This window comes from Crocodylus porosus, unplaced genomic scaffold (genome assembly GCF_001723895.1).
Source record: "Crocodylus porosus isolate Cpor-Errol unplaced genomic scaffold, CroPor_comp1, whole genome shotgun sequence".
Classification (NCBI taxonomy): Eukaryota; Metazoa; Chordata; order Crocodylia; family Crocodylidae; genus Crocodylus; species Crocodylus porosus.
Genome location: NW_017728907.1, coordinates 59,318,393 through 59,334,931, shown reverse-complemented (window position 1 = coordinate 59,334,931; position 16,539 = coordinate 59,318,393). Strand labels below are relative to the sequence as shown.

General features: G+C 41.6%; 1 protein-coding gene across 3 annotated transcripts in view; it reads left to right on the top strand.

Annotated features, from left to right (window-relative positions):
- Positions 1-15,104, top strand: part of KANK4 (KN motif and ankyrin repeat domains 4) — a 35,444-nt gene extending 20,340 nt beyond the window's left edge. For all 3 annotated transcript variants that reach the window (XM_019531549.1, XM_019531550.1, XM_019531548.1), the window contains exons 8-10: positions 3,554-3,696; positions 6,651-6,851; positions 13,067-15,104. In XM_019531549.1, coding sequence (XP_019387094.1) covers positions 3,554-3,696; positions 6,651-6,851; positions 13,067-13,168 — 446 coding nt within the window. In that variant the 3' untranslated portion in view covers positions 13,169-15,104. The remainder of the gene's footprint in view (positions 1-3,553; positions 3,697-6,650; positions 6,852-13,066) is intronic.
- Positions 15,105-16,539: the final 1,435 nt, after the last annotated feature.

Below are 16,539 nucleotides of genomic sequence, written 5' to 3'. Positions count from 1 at the left end.
ATTATTTTGGATCACAATGTTTAATGCCTTGCTCAGATTAAAAAAAAAAAGATCTGAGCATAATTCTAAGGTGCAGCAAGCCCCCAGTTCATTGAATCAAATGGAGGGTCTATCCAATAGCTTTGGGAAAGATTGGATAGGACTCTTACTGCTGTGAGCAGTCCCTATTGACTCAACTGGGACTAATTATAGTAGTAAGCATTTCACTTAATTGTTCGTGTTCACAAGATCAGGCCCTGCAATTAGAACAGAAACAGCTCAGCAGAAAAAAAAAACTGCATTGTAAACTACTGAACTTTTAGCTCATGCTGTAAAGAATGAAACTTCCAGCTGAGATTTTATCGGATAAAAAAGCAAGTGCTTTCAGACTGAATAAAGAAGCTTTTGCCCTTTCTTGGTTGGCAAGACAATCTGTTAAATGTTAGGGAAATGGCATATTATCATACACATCTATAAACCAATTGTTATAATAGACTTCCAAGTAACCCCAGAATATGGAGAGAAGTTTGTTCTCTTCTCTTGTTATATGCCCCAAGGCAACTAAGTTCAAAGGGGAATACTGGAGTTAAATGTTCTTTGGTTTAGACACAGTTCATTTCTAATCTACACCAGCAAAAGCATAAAAGCACACACTGGAACACTAGGAGTGATGGATTTCTTAAGGGAATTTGCCGATTTGCTGTTTCTGAAATGAATGTAAGCACTTTAAGTCAATAAAAGCATAGTTTGACTAGCACTAATTGCTTGCTTCATCTAATTTAAGAGTCAATATGTCTGCTGTGAAAATCACACATTTTGAAACAAATTAATCTTGAATTCATGCCTAACCCCTACTGATGAAGCAATTTAAGGAGGCCTAAAAGGGCCTGGTTGTAAGTGAAATCACGCTACAAATCTGCCATAGCACCTGAAACTTCAGCCTAGAAATCATCTGAGACTCTGATCTTTTAGATTGATACATCGCTACAACCAACCTAGATTAGGGCAGCATATCTGGCAAGTGTCCCAATGGCAACAAGCAAAGGAAAATCAGAATCTACATAGTGGTTCAATAGCTACATCAGCTCTGCAGTGTGGACTTGAATAAAACTTGGTTATGGAAGCAAGTTCACTGGAACAGATTTAGGCTGTGCATTGGGTGAAATTCACCTTTTTTGTTGCACCCCATGACCTTATTGTGAGAGTTTAAACAAGTGGTACATAAGTACGTCATGAGTGAGGATAGGACTGAATTTTACACCTCTCGAGGAGTCATGCCGTTAGTGGAGTGCCATGGTTCATCAGAATAATGCTGATGACCACGACCAGACTTTAACTGCTTAGAAATAAACATTCTAGCTCTGAGCACGGTATGATGTCAACAGACACTAGGGCTTTCATTATTGCTTGGTGTTTGTAAGTCATTGAATGCACTGACATGTCAAGTAAGGAGGAGCCCAATCCTGAACACCTGAGGTCAATAGGAGTTTCATCATTCTTCACTGGGAGAAGGATGTAGTTTAGCTCACTTACAGACTTGCCTGAGGACACAACTCTTTTGCCATGGCCTTGACCTTGCAACTAATCATTTTGCCTGAACAAGAGTCATTGCATCTCTTAAATGATAGCAACAAGTTTAACCCATATCCTTTTATACTTGTCTTCCCTGCACTCCTTTTTATTTGCTCAGTTTTCTTATACATAATTTCTTATGCAAGGTCTCTACCTTCTTGTTCTCTAACTTTACATTTGAATGTTTCTCTCCAAACCCCCTTCTACTGACTCTTTTTTGGTGTATAAATCTTCCAGGTGGGAGGGCAAAGGGAGAGCTATTTCTGTTCTCTCAGAAGTCAGTAGAACAGTTTCTGTTCATTTCACCAATTTCCTTCCAATTTCTTTCTTCCGTCTCCTTCCCTTCTACCTTGAACACATTTACTTTAATTAATTATAGTACAACTTCCTCCTCTACTCAGTTTTTTTGTTTCTGTTGCAACTTTTTCTCTGCAGTGCCCCTCCTTAGAAACCTCCTGTCCTTATAGATTCATAGATGTTCAGACTGGAAGGGACCCTGGAGGATCATCAAGTCATGTCTCCCATGACAGCCATGCACCAGGGTCGTGCGGCCTCAGCCAATTCCCTGGCAAACTCCTGGTCAAGGTCTTGACCCTGGGTAGCGGGGTTGTAGTAAATTCCCACCATAGTATTCCCTGTGCCGTGTTCCCCATGGATTTTAACCCAGAGGGTCTCAAGTTGTCCACCGTAGGTGCCAATGTCGGCTTGCAGGGACGCATAGCTTTCCTTGACATAGAAAGCTACGCTCCCACCCCTTTTGTTCACTCGGTCCCTCCTGTACGCGGTATAGCCGTCTATTCCTGTGGTCCAGTCATGGGTGAAGTCCCACCAGGTCTCCGTTATCCCTATGACATCGTAGTTATTTGCATTTAGCAGGAGGACAAGTTCCTCCTGTTTATTCCCCAGGCTCCTGGCATTTGTGTATAGACACGCAAGTGTCCCCTTAGGGGCTCCTGCCTTGCCTATAGTTTGTTCCAGGGCTGGGGCAGGGGTGGGCTCCCTTAAGTGCCTCAGCCTGCTGGCTTTGCAGGGGCTGCTCAGCGGGCCAGCAGTGGCGGTAGTCCCCCCATCCCCCGGTGGGTTTTGTTTAAAGGCCGGTGGAGCAGGTCAGCCCATCTGGCTGAGAAGAGCCTCCTCCCCAGCAGAGAGAGGTGGAGGCCGTCCCTTCCCAGCAGCTCGCTGCCTCTCTCTCCAAAGTGCGGGCTGTGGTCATGGAAACCAAACTTCTCGATGCCACCAGCGCCGCAGTCTTTGGTTCACTACCTGGATCTTCCTCTCCCTCCTTAGCCCATAGCCCAAGACTTTTTTTTTTTCCTTTCCATTTCCCCCCTTTCACATCCTTCACCTTTTGCCCTCTCCTTCAAATCTTTTCCTTTTTTCTATTTTTTGGAGAGATGATCCTTGGCAGTGTCCCTGAGATAACCTGAACTACCACAGACAGTCCTTACTGTTCAGTTTACCTAGCTTGTGTACAACTCTGAAAATAGCTACTACTGAAAAGCAGTATCTCAGGTACTGAGTGTCACCATTAGCTTTATCTAGAGTTGCCATTTTCAGTTCTCAAAGTTAACGAGACACAAGTTCAAAGAATTCAGTATTAAAATTGGCCAGTCCTTTTTGACTATCAATGAAGTAAAGTTTCCACAATGAAGTGTTACATTGATTCAGAAAGATGGTGTGTTGTATAAATAAATCTTATTCTGTCTTTGTAGAATCATAGAAAAGTAGGACTGGAAGGTACATATGCAGGTCAATCCATCCAACCCCCTTCCTGAAGCAGGACCAGCCCTTTCCCAAGCATCCCATACTGTGTCTAACCTATTACTAAAACTACACAACGCAAGCCTGTCTCACAACTACAAGGCACAGCACCCTAACCTGCCAATACCAAGTGCTTCTGTAGTAGACAAAAATAGCCCTGACACACGTAGTAACAGGATGGAAAAAAATTCCTTCCTGAGCCTATGTAAATATATATGAAAAAAAATACTCTTGGCTTTAGGTGTATGTGACGTGGACCATCAGAACAAAGCTGGTTACACTGCAGTGATGATCACACCACTGGCCTCAGCAGAGACTGATGAAGACATGGAAGTGGTGCTAAAGCTGTTGAAATTTGGGAATGTTAACATACGGGCAAGCCAGGTAAGCAAGTAATCAATTGTCTGTGGGTTTTTTTGTACAACTAAACTCATCCAGCTGGATCCTAGATGATGCCTAAATTGCCTATAGCCTACAGGGACTAGTTGTCTTCCAACCATTGTGAGGCAGTCTACAGGATTCACTTGGCAAAAATAATTCACAAATCAAACCCTGCAGACACAACAGTCAAACTATAGTCAAAATGACTTGGTTCCTGTTACCACTCCCAATGTGAGGTTGGCTTGAATAAGGATGGAAATGGTTGGTCAAATAATCCAATGTTGGGATCCAATTATTACATGGTTAAATGGAGTCTGAATGAACATAGTGACTACTCTTATCAAGAGCTGCAGGTGCTCCATTGTGCAACCTTTTTGATGCTACATCAACAAAGTGTAACTAACTTATTACTCCGCGCTCATAATTAATTTCCTTCATAATCACTCTTAAAGATGTTGATAGAGAAGACAATTACATTCTTTGTGCTTTATATACCGTATGAAACTCAGAAGCAAGATGTGTTTATGTTGGAAGTTGCTAGTTTAGAAAGTTAAAGCAGCAGATCCAGCCAAACTGCAGTCCATGGTGCTTAATTAAACCCTCTGCACTTTGCCAGCCAATCACAATGATGCTTCTCAATCCAAGTACTGGTAAATATGTAGCAATCAGGTGCTGATTAAAGCACTTGAAGGAAAATTAATGCTGAGGCCTCATCCTGCAATGGGCTCAGTACTTTGCTAAGTGCTCTCAGCTCCCACTTGCTGGGTGTTAAGGGAGGCACTTGGAGCTTGGTAAGATGGCATAGTAACCTTTTACCAATCTTTTGGGACTCCTGGCAGCTTTCTTAAAAAAAAAGACATAACATCTGAAATAAATCTGAGGAGTTAGGGTGAAAAAATTAAGCTAAACAGCCAGAAAGTGAACTAATATGGGCCTGTGCACTCTCAGGGCCCTCCCACATAGGTATTTGTGAAACTGCAAGCAATTAGTTGGACATTATACACTGAATTTCCCTTATGACAACTGGGCAGTCTAAAAGATGTCTTAAAGTAGGTATAAAATGTAAGTAGTGCAAATAGGGTACTTGATGCTTAAAGCTGCACGTACTTCCCTTATCTCAGCAGTGAGCAACAATAGCTTTATATTAATTGACAGACAAAGAAATGACCACTTTGGCCAGCCCAGTTCAGTCAGGACTGTGAGGCGGGTGTCACAGGCCAGCCGAGCACTGTGAGTATATCAGTTTAGTTGCAGACTGACTGAGCACTGCAGCTTTATTAGCCACTGGGCTTTTTGTTTTGGGATTGAGGAGATGATGATGGAAAGGAAAAAAATGACAAGTGTCACTTACAAAAAGGAATGAATTTTACTGATGACAACAAAAGACATAGTTTGCATATATAATAGTTAATAAAAAGGTTAAGCTAATAAGCAGACGACATAACAATATAGATTAAAATGGACAGTGATAATAAAACAGATAAAGAAATTAACCAAGAGTTTCCACTTGGTTAGTAACTTATGGGTAGACCCTCGGTTAGAAGATGCACGGCAAGTTGTATCAGCGAAGTCAGACGTCTCTGAACTGGGCTGCCCGAAGCAGAACCGGTGGAAGCCCCTCAGTCAGGATCTGGTCCTCGCTCTCACACGGAGTAAGAGAGAGCCGTGGGCTACGGGGCAGCAATGACCCTTCTCTTCCGTCCTTCCCCAGGGTTACTATGACGTCTGTGTTCTTTTATATTCTAATTGTGCTAATTTTTAGTTATATAGCCATTCATAATATGACTTTATAGCTGTTATCTTATGGGGTTAAAAGGTGTTAGAAATCATTATAATAAGTTACTGCCCAAGCTTGGGTTTACCCAAGAAGCAAATTGCAACGCAGCATCTTCAGGTCTGAAATTCACATTACCCCGCCTCAGTCCAGCCCCTTCAGAATGCTCTGACGGTGCTCTTTTGAGATGTCCTTTCTTGAAACGTACTGGATAAGCTGGGCTGTTGCATCCAGTTTTTATCATCATCCAGGCTAAATTCTGAGCAAGAAAGAACTACAAGGTCAGCTAATTTCACGGCCAGGGCTTTGTCTTTGAGGCCCAGTCAGTTCCACAACCAGTTACAAGTTACATTTGCGGGTTATAAAAATACAAGCTTCGTATTAGACAGAAGTTCCAGATGCCTCCAAGAAGCACATCTTTATTGCTTATGCGTTTCTTTGCTTCTGGCCATCACAGGCAGGTCTTTGAATAGGGTGGCCATTCGTCCGGTTTTATAGAGGACAGTCTGGGTTTCTGGTCCTCTGTCCTCTATTGATATGAAACCAGATGCCTTCATGTCTATGTTTCACCACTCGGCACCCTGAACCCTGCCACCAATACTGCTGGTGCCGCCTGCGGGAGCTCGCCGTGCCCCCCAGCCTCAGGAGACATGCGACGGTCGTGGTGGTGGGGACAGTTGCGCTAAATTCAACTCTCCTTTATTCTTGAGGTACCTCGATGGCTACCCTATCTTTGAGGCACCCTGGCAGATGTATTTTGCTTCCGAAGTTCATACCTGAGGCAGGGCAGCATTGAGGAGGCTATTTGAAAAGCATACTCCCTTCATCTAGAGCACGGTGTTGGAAGTGCTCAGCTGCGGACAGTTGCTAGCTGCCAGCAGCTAATGGAAAACCCCCCCTGCAAAACCTGCATGCTTGGAGCAGTCCAAGTGTATTTTAGGCTCATTCTTGAAGTGAAATTTTGAGTGGCCAGGATACACAGAAGAGAGACAAATTCCAAATGACCAAAGCTTTATTACAGCCTCTGGGACTATACATGTGACGGTGAGCCCACCCCCACCCGCCAGCCCCTGTATAGGCAGTCAAGGGTCCTTTGTTTGTGCAAATTCCTAGATTGTATAAAAAAAAAATTGTATTCCCTTGTTGAGTCATTGTATTTGGTTTGTCACTGCCCTGTTCCTAGGGAGGCCAGACAGCGCTCATGCTAGGGGTCAGCCATGACCGGGAAGATATGGTGAAAGCATTGTTGTCCTGCGAGGCTGACATAAACCTGAAGGATGATAATGGAGCATCAGCACTGATGGTTGCCTGTCAGCAAGGAAATGCCGAGATTGTGAAACTTCTTCTGGCTCACCCGGAGTGCGATGCCACCTTAACTGACAAGGTAAGAGAGAGAGGTAGTTGCAGCATGAACTTTAAAGAGGTGAACGAGCTCAGTAATTGAATCCCAGGAGGCAGGCCATGAACATATATAGGAATCAGGTGGCCTTCCTACCTTAGCACTGGAGTGTAAACTAGGTACCTCCAAGGAAGCATCCCTCTTATCAACATTTCAGCAAGTGGACTCTGGCTCTGCGCCTCCCCTGTCTCAGCAATAATGAGAAGCGGAGCAGTGGAGAGACTTGGAAGAGAATTAGCTCCATTATTGATTCTAAGCCAGGATGCATAACTGCATGTAGAGAGATGGAACAAAAACAATGAGATTAGCACCTTCTGTAGGCAACTTGCTATCTTGAGAGTCCTCCGCAAAGCACCCCCAAATGTACCCGGTACAGTTCTACTCCATTAAGCAGCCAATGATTTTTCAGTCCATTGAGCATTCATTTAGGACAGGGTTCAGAGCACACTAAGGTAAACTCATAAGTGGCTCCAGTCCCAGACCACAGGGGCCTCCTAACTTGGAGTTTCAGCATATGAAAGAGCAAACGAAAGAGATAGGTTTTAGTGTAGGCTTTGTCCCTTTAAAATACTAATAACTAGTAACACCTGGCTTGCACAGATGCACTCAGGCACTCATGATATTTCCTTTTTTAGATGTTTGCAGTGACCAGAAAAAGCCCTTTGCTTTTGTTAGTGTGGATTAGAGATGACAAGTAGTTTACAAATGACAGCACGTGTTCCATTGATATTTACTATATAATTAGAGTTAAAGCTTCTTGAAAATAATGATGGTCTACTAACTCAGCTTTAATCCACCTTTATGATGCACCGCACCTAAACTATAGCTATATCCTGTGTGAACAGACTGATGCTTCATTTAAACCACAGAGCATTACGTTAAGTTAAGACCCATATGTTTGTATGAACCAAACCAAGGGCAACTTAAAATTGCATAATGCTGGCAGTAGACAATAGCTACCGTGTTCGGACTACGGCCAATGCTCAGTATAGGAACTCCAGGCTGTTTTATGCGTGCACCCAAGAGATGCAGTCATTTGAGACCCATGGTGATAGGACTCCATAAATGCCTAGAGAGGGAAGGTGTCTCTGCACAATGCTGCCTAATTATAGACACGCACCCAAACACTGAGGTAAAAGAGCACTGATTCTCAACCATGGCGCTGCGATATCCTGGAGTGTCTTGAGTTCTTTTAAGGGTGTCCCAGGGCAGCACGCAAGTGTTAGCATTGTTAGGTATGCAAACATGGTTCACAAGATTAACTCAGAGATTTCAACTAGAAATCCATAGCTTTAAAAACATTTTGATCTGTTGTGGTCTTTCTGACTTCTTTGCAATAGAAGAATAATTTTATTACGTTTCTGCGGTCAAACAACAAGTGCAAATAAAGAGCTGGCATTTTTGAGAGATGTCTTGCATCTAAAAAACTTGAGAACAGCTGTAACAGGGGGGCAAACAGGAGAAATTTTAGCAAAACCTAACAGGATGTGTCTGAATTTTTAACATCTGGAGCCAACCAGGCTGAACTTTCAAGCTACCCTAAGCAATTATGGTAATTCTTTCCTCAAAAATTACAGGAAAAAAGGTGGGAGGGGAGGGGAGAAGGGGGGGAGAAACCACCTTGCCCTTGACAGCTAGTAATTAAGCTCTTCCTAGTCTAAGAGTTGCAGCTGCCTAAACTAGAACATGAACAAGTTCTGTTTCATCTTTCCATCGAGTAGCGAAATCCCAGCATCTCATCAGGGCTAATTCAAAGCAGACTGTACAGCCAAACTATCTCCAGGCAGCCCTCTTTTTACATTATATTGTGATGGAAACCTAGGAAGATGACTTACAGCCATTATGAGCAATATCATCATTATTTTTATTTGTATTATAGACGCACCTACAAGCCTCAGTCACAAGCCAAGACTGCATTGTTCTAAGCTCTATGTAAAACTCTACATATACAAAATAACACCATGTATAGATATCCAAGTTAACATCAGCATGGCTTCCTGTCCAGACTACTGTCCTCACCAGGGATAATTAATCTGCACAGAACACTGCTATACAAAGCTGTATGTGGCTTTATATCATCCACCGCACTGTGCCGTATAAGCATATCCAAAAACACTCTTATGTCTCTGTGAGCTACAGACAGAAAGTGTGCGCTGTGTTTTACAAAACAGAAAAAGAGAATGACACAGAAAGGGCAGGGAGTTTGTAAAACAAACAAAACATGCTATTTGGACAAAAATCAAAATGTTTTATGGAAATATTTGGATTCCTTCTAAATTCCCCATTTTTCAATATTCCCTTTTTTTTTTTGTTTTATGACATTGAAAGCATTTTTCCCATGGGAAAAATCCCACTCAGTTATACTGTCCCAGCTCCACTCCTTTTCCAGTTAAGAAAAAGATATTTAAAATGTTAGTATGTTTATCCAACCAAAATATTCAATAATTTCTTGGGCAACGCTGGTATAATGGGTCAGATATAGGCCTGAGAGTCAAGAGGCTCAGACTTGCTGTGCAACTTTGGACAAGTCACTTAGATGTCTAAGAAGTTAAAAACCTGAAAAGTGATGAACTATACTCGTATTTGGTACTGTGAGTATATTTATTGTACTCATGTTTAGTAAGGATGGTCAGTTTTTTCCTCCATTAAAACTAGTTTTGTTAGAAAATTCATGTTTCAACTAACCTTTTTTTTTGGTTGGGGAGGGGGATAAAAAGTATCTGCTTTACACATTATCTTTGGCTTTTCAATTAAAAACCCCCCTGATACCCTTACATTAAAATATTTCTACTTGTAGTTACTGCAAGTTGGTTTCTGAGAGCTGTAGTTTAGTGATCTTATGTCCCCATCTTCCTTAATGGGCTTTATTTTCTGGCTGGACTACATTTCTGTTCCAACCCTGGACAGACTGTTTTACTGCACACAAACCTTGTTTGCTGGATCCAAGCCTCTTAGTTTGCTGGGGCTGAGCAGAACTTGGGTGCCGCCTTTCTGGCTCCCTTAGTACACTCTTCAGGTGCAGACGCCCTCTTGACAATGAGACCCAATTGCCTAGGTCCTAAAACTAGTGACAGCCATCCCAACCCCAGCACCCCCTAGCTGTGCGTGGCTTGGAGAGCCACGGAAGTCGTGGTCCTTCTGAGTTACTAGTTCTCTCTTTGTGAACTACCACAAGGAAAGCAATTCAGTGAGGCTGTAAAAGCACCCACATTACTCACTGACAATATCAGAAGTATATGGTTCCCAGGGAAAAAGCCCTATAAAACCTGTAAGAGACCTCCACAAACTCCATATGATTGTAAGAGCCCTTCTGGATATAGTCAACATCTTTTCAAGCCATTCTGGATGACTCTCCTGTTCAGTCCAGAACAATTCTAGTAATTGTTTAAAGGAGCTTTAATATTTAGACACTCATGTTAATGACTTGACTGTCTTTGTAATCAAACATTCACAGTTCCTCTGATAATCCCAGCTCCAGTAGTCACTTCGGAAAGATCTTTCGGAGCTGGATCAGATATATCAGAGATATCAGAGATTCACAACAGGGAAAAAAAATTGCTCTATACATGTACAGGCAGAAAGGGATAGATACCATTGAGAAGAGGCCACATCTTTTCTAGAGATGTGGGCTATAGCGGCAGCCTTCCACTACAAATGGCACTGTAGGTGCAGAATATGTCTAGTTTGAGGTTTCAAATTTGGCAGCATCGGTCAGGCCATTAGAGATGCATTGCTCCTACAAAACTAACCCAGGTTTTTTGAAAAGCTTGCCCAAAGTCTATTAAATCCTGCTGAGAACGTACAAGATAAAATCCTGGCTTCACTGACGTCAAATGGGTTTTTTCCAATAATCCTTGAAAATAGCTCAGCACATCATTTAACACGAGTAGCTCAGATCAACTTCTGCTGTTCAGAGACGTTTAAATTGCTCCAAATTTCACGAGTGCACCTGAACAGAAGAAATGAGCAGTTCAGATACTATCAAGAGTGAGTGTTGCAACAAATACCCTATCACTGACACGTATCACAAATTTCTGTCCTCTTCCTCCACTACACTTAGGTTAGACAGATTACTTTGGTGCATGGAAAGTATAGGCTCAGAGAAGTTCACACTGTCACTTTTCAACAAAATGAACAAACAGACAAAACCCCCTAATTTCAGTCCTGGAAGGATCATCTTCAGTAACAAGAGAGAGACTATCACAGTCTTACTGAAGATTTATTTAAAGGAGATTTGAAATGGTGGAAATAACTGGCCATTAATTCCTGAATAGAAACTGTTTCTTACAGCCCGTCTGTCAGGTGTCTACCTGAGATTATGATGTAATGTGAATACTACTGAAGCAGCAGAAGAGGGAACATTTCTTAGGATAAAGATGACAATTTGAGGCAGTAATTCAGCTTCTTGGGTGTCTGTGGAATCTGGAAGATTATATCAAAGTCTTTTTCTCTGTTTTACATGATTAATATCAGTAAAGAAGTTAGGCTAGTATAGGATGGAGCTATGCCACAGTGTAACATTATGTGAAGGATCTTATTTGAATGATGACAGCTGCTGATACAAAACTAGTCATGTACTGAAGCCCCCCCCCCCGCTTAATCCAAATCCATCTCAAAGCTGCTCTTTTGTAGCTTGTGCCTTGCTATCAGATTTCCCTTGTGCAGCACAAAGAAGTCTTGCTTCTAAGTTTACTGACAAGCTGTTTTCAGGATTGTGACAAGGACTGAACAGTGCCATTTGCATAAGCACAATAGGCACGTCTAATTGCCAGACCAGCTGCAGGCTGGCAGCACCGCACAGAGGTGAGTTTCTGAGGGATCGCATGCAATGGTTGGAAGTGTGGCCCTTCCATGCACAGTGTGGGTTTAGTTTCAGTGTCTCTGAAACCACCACTCTCACCTTTCCAGGGCGAATTTAGTAGACTTCAAAAAAAGAGCAACTCTTCTCTGATGCCAGGTGAGGGTGAGAGAACAAGCCAAGGTATCTGAACCTAATACAATAGGCTGATCCAACTATTCAATTCACAAGTGTTTGGTCAGTGGCAACAGGTACACAGACATGCTCATGAAGACCAGTCTAATCTAAATAAACAGCACTATGTCTTAACTATGCAGTTCCTAATTGGGAAGAGCCACTGCTGAGGGCACCAAAAGTAGGTGAAGATAATACTGATATATATAAATAAAATGGATGATTGCATATGTTCAAAGAATTTGAATTCAAACTGGAACAGCTCGTAGGATGATCATGGGAATGTGCAGGAGTGTGAAAGAGCTTGGATTGCTTAACCTAGCAAAATGAAGGCTGAGGGGGAACATGGTTGTTTTCTGTAAATACATCTGGGGCTTAGCATATGAGAGGAGACTTTTTCAGCGGAAGGATAATCTTATCGCAAGAATAGGTAGGTGCAAACACCATGATGAAATGCAGACTAGAAATTAAAAGGTTGCTAACTCTCAGAAGAGTCAAGTTTTAGGAGAGTTTGTCAGTGGGAGGAGAGCAAGGGACCTAATTGATTTTATGATGGAGATAGATAAATTTATGGAAGAGATTATATGATATGCTTGTTGAAACTTCAGGATATGGGATGCAGTGACCCAGGAAGTTCTGTTTATCTGTGTCCTATGATAAGGTCAAGAAACAAGGCTGCCAAGATTGTCTTATAGTGAATCAAGTCATCCAACCTCAGGGCAGAGAGCCCAGAGTTATGATCCTGGGTTGCAAGCAAATATAATTATCTGATTTAAACATGTGCAAGTGGAGACCGTCATCATCTCCCTCAACAGAAACTCATTAACTTTGAATGTCAGGAGGTTGGTGCCCTGCTATTGAGGTAAAGCAGCTGCTCTGATAGCTAAGGGTGTGAGTGGCAGAGTTTGCTAATTTACATGAGCACAGACTGCCTGGATTATTCGCATCTTCTTACACTTGATGGCATTATCAGGAGCAGACACGAAAGGTAGAAACTTCTGACCTTCAAATGCCATTTTGCTCTGTAAGGAATAATGAAGGCAATAATTTTGACTTTGGGGGATATTTTGTCACTGCAGTGTTTGCAGCTCCTTCAACTGAAGAGCCACACAGAAGCCTGCACATTCAAAATTGCTAATTAACCTCAGCTGTGCTGTAAGATTTGTAAAGATCTGTAAAGTTCATGTGTTTGGGGTTTTTTTTCTTTCTGTTTCCCTTCCCCATGTAGGATGGCAATTCTGCTCTGTCTGTTGCTCTGAAGTCTGCCCACGTGGAAATTGCTGAGCTGCTCCAAGCCCACATAGAGCAGAGCTCGTCTTTGTCCAAATAAGGGAAATCAAAAACTCACATTCATTGGAATGAGGAATGGGTAACAAAAGGCTTATTCTTTTAACCGCTCCGCTTCCAATTTAGATGGCTACGATTGTGGCCATCCTGCTGGTTTCTATACTTATTGATGGAATGAACCACGTCAGCTATTTGCATACATTCCTAATGTATACTTTTCCTCATTAAGCCCGCTTTTAAAGCCTTAACCTATGCATAGTGCTATACATTACTCCAGTACTGTTCCAAAGAGTTAGATTATTGTACTGTCTTATATTAACATGGTTGATGTTAAAGCTGAATTCTCCTATGTCCCCCTCATAGTCTAGTTTTGCCAGATTGGTGAACAAAACACTCCCTCCCTCAAAGCACATCCGAAAAGCAATACTTACTTTTTTAATAACTTTAGATGATCGTGTTCTTTTTAACCAACTATTTAAAATACATCTCATTTAACTTGCAAGATTGTGTCTTACTATTTATTGTTAGCCTTCTGTATGTGTTAGCAGTTCATGATTGTTTAGTATATGTAACAACAAATACAAATTGGACAGATTATGTAAAAATATCAAATCCTATTTATGTTTGGTTATGTGGTTCAGATGTAAGAATTAAAATTAATGCTCTGGGAAAACATTTGAATGTACCAGATCCAAATACACAGACATGGTTTTTTCTTGTATTTGAAAGTACCATATGGCTCTTATTTTTTTTAATCAGGTTTAAATTAACCAGGAAACATGGTCCATTGATACACACTATATATCACTTAGAGGATGTGCAGGCACAATTGTGATATATCAAATTATCCTAAACATTGCACAGGAAACAAATGACTTGACCATAACAAACTTCCCTTCAAGGATAGGTTAATATAGCCTCATGATTAGGAGAGGGTTTCTTGATTATTTTCCATAGAGCCATTTCTGATGAGTGCCTTTTGGGCAAACATCTGGTCTTCAGTTTCCATCATGCTAATCTTTTGGAATCCCCCTAACTGGGCAGATTTAAATCTGTATTGTAATTTAACCTGCAGATCTTCCCCCACTTTAATGCAAATGAATTCCCAATTTCAGGGAAGTTTGGGTTCCTCCCTGAAAGCTATACCCCTTCGGGGCCTGGCACTATTCCAGCGCTGTCTACAGCACGTACAGAAGGCTGATCTTTCCTCAGTTCCAATGGCACAAGCCTTCCCCTTCCACGGTAGGTTAGGCATGCCCCAGGACTGTTCCTCTACGGGTCCAGTCCTGCAGAGTGATGAGAACCTCCTGCGAAACACCGAGCATCCTCAGTTCCCACTGAACTCAGCATCTCACAAGAATTACTTACTGCTTTGCACGACCAAGCCATAAGTCCATCTTCCATTCTCACAGTTTCTTGTGCGTTGAGATCAGATTAACAGCGTTAGATCTCTTTCATTTAGGACCCAGTCTAATGCCCAGTGAAGTCATAAGAGCCTTTGCACTCACTTCAGTCTGGAAAAATCATACATTTGATCGTGCTTGATCTTCAAAGTTGTGTGCGGCGCAAAGCCATTGAAAATGGAGTCAGTAGAATTTACAAAAAAATAAGATGTGCTCTTTTGCCAACTTCCTCACTTTTCTTACTAAACAGAACCTAATCCTTGACTGACAAACAACAAGAGAAAGTTAGCCATTAACAGACTAAAACCCATTTGGGACCTTATCTCCTTCCGTGGTATTTACAATGTACATGAAAACCGTTTGCAAGACTGATAGCATGATCCATTTGCGAGACTGATAGCAGATGCACCATTCTGGTGTTTTCATGCTGAAATCTATGGTACAAATAGTAATCGCTTTTTTTTTAATCCAAAGCATTCTTAACAATCACCGCATGTGAAGCATCTTCCATTTTGAACTGTATATCCAAATGAATTTAGCTCCTTCATGCCTGAATAAAGGTCTGATTTGATTTTACTTGGAAAACAAGTGCATTTATTTTCATACCTATTGGGATAGATAACACATTTTACAAGTGAACTAGTTTTCTTTGACATGGGACCATCCCTCACTGGGCACATCTACATGTTCATAAATTTGCCTTCGCTAGTGCACATTAAGTTTAATACCTCTAATACAAGGTACCTGATAAAAGCACAGTAGCTGCACTAATGTGCAGTAACAAAGGCAAACTTTTTTTTTGATGATTAAGCCACAGTATACTAATTCTACTGTGCATTAGCACAGTTTTTGCCATGATGCACTAACGTGCAATAGAAAAGTCCGCTGCGCATTAAGGTGTCTCATGTCCATGCACCCACTAAATCTCACTTCATTGTTATCAAAGTTAGTGAAAAAATGTCTCTTGACTTTGGAGCGAAATGAAAGAGAGCAGTGTTCAACATGGAGTATGAGTCAAGTCATAGGGGTATTTTGTAAACTCTGCACGCAGATGAGTTTTGTTATTAGATGCTGTTCGGTAATTGAATTGCATATAACTACAGGATAGTAGATACACCTCTACAAACCCCAACACATTATAGTGGGAGAACAAATCCCTGTCTGCATGCAAGTAGGTCTCCACAAATGCATTGACAGGAAATTTTTTAAAGCGATTAAACAATCAGGATTACTAAAACAAGCCATGGAATTTGAGAGGTAATCAATGCATTAGACCAGCTGTCCAAGGTTAAAACAAGCACAAAATCAATTTAAAAAACAATCTAAGTTGTCCAAATGTTACTGTCCTTTCTGCTCCATGAGGGAAATACAAGACAAAGCAAAATGAAGAAGTTTTTGGGACTGAAGGTTACAGAAACATCCCTGCTTGTAGTAGGACCTCAAACTCATGAGAGTAACTAGAAAGGCCCCAAAAAGACAGAATTTCAGAAGTGGTAATGATAGACCTCTGAAGACAGATAAATAGTTTTATTGATAGTCTAATCATTTATATAGGACTCAACCTACATCAATCTGCCATGATCAGACTTTGAACAAAAGACTAGATTGAAAAAAAAAGTTGAATGCTTGGATTTAGATCAAAGCCTTGTGGATCAGGCCTATATGAAAGAAACCCAAGGAAAGTGGCAGGCAGCCTCAATCCACTTTGCAGCTTACTAATGCACAAAGATGAATTGGCCTATAAAATACGGTAAATGACTTGCATTGTATCAGGCACTTAGTTCTTCAGTATTTGACCTGCTTAGTCAGGATTCTGGGGTTCTTCTTTTGCCAATACATCATCACGATGTCCATCTGTGAATCTTGTTTGGATGAGGAGAGGATTCATAGTTTCATAGTTGGTTGTGTCGGAGGGGGCTTGAGAAGATCATCGAGTCTGACCCCCTGCCATGGCAGGAAAGAGTACTGGGGTCAAACGACCCCAGCAAGGTGTACATCTAACCTCCTCTTA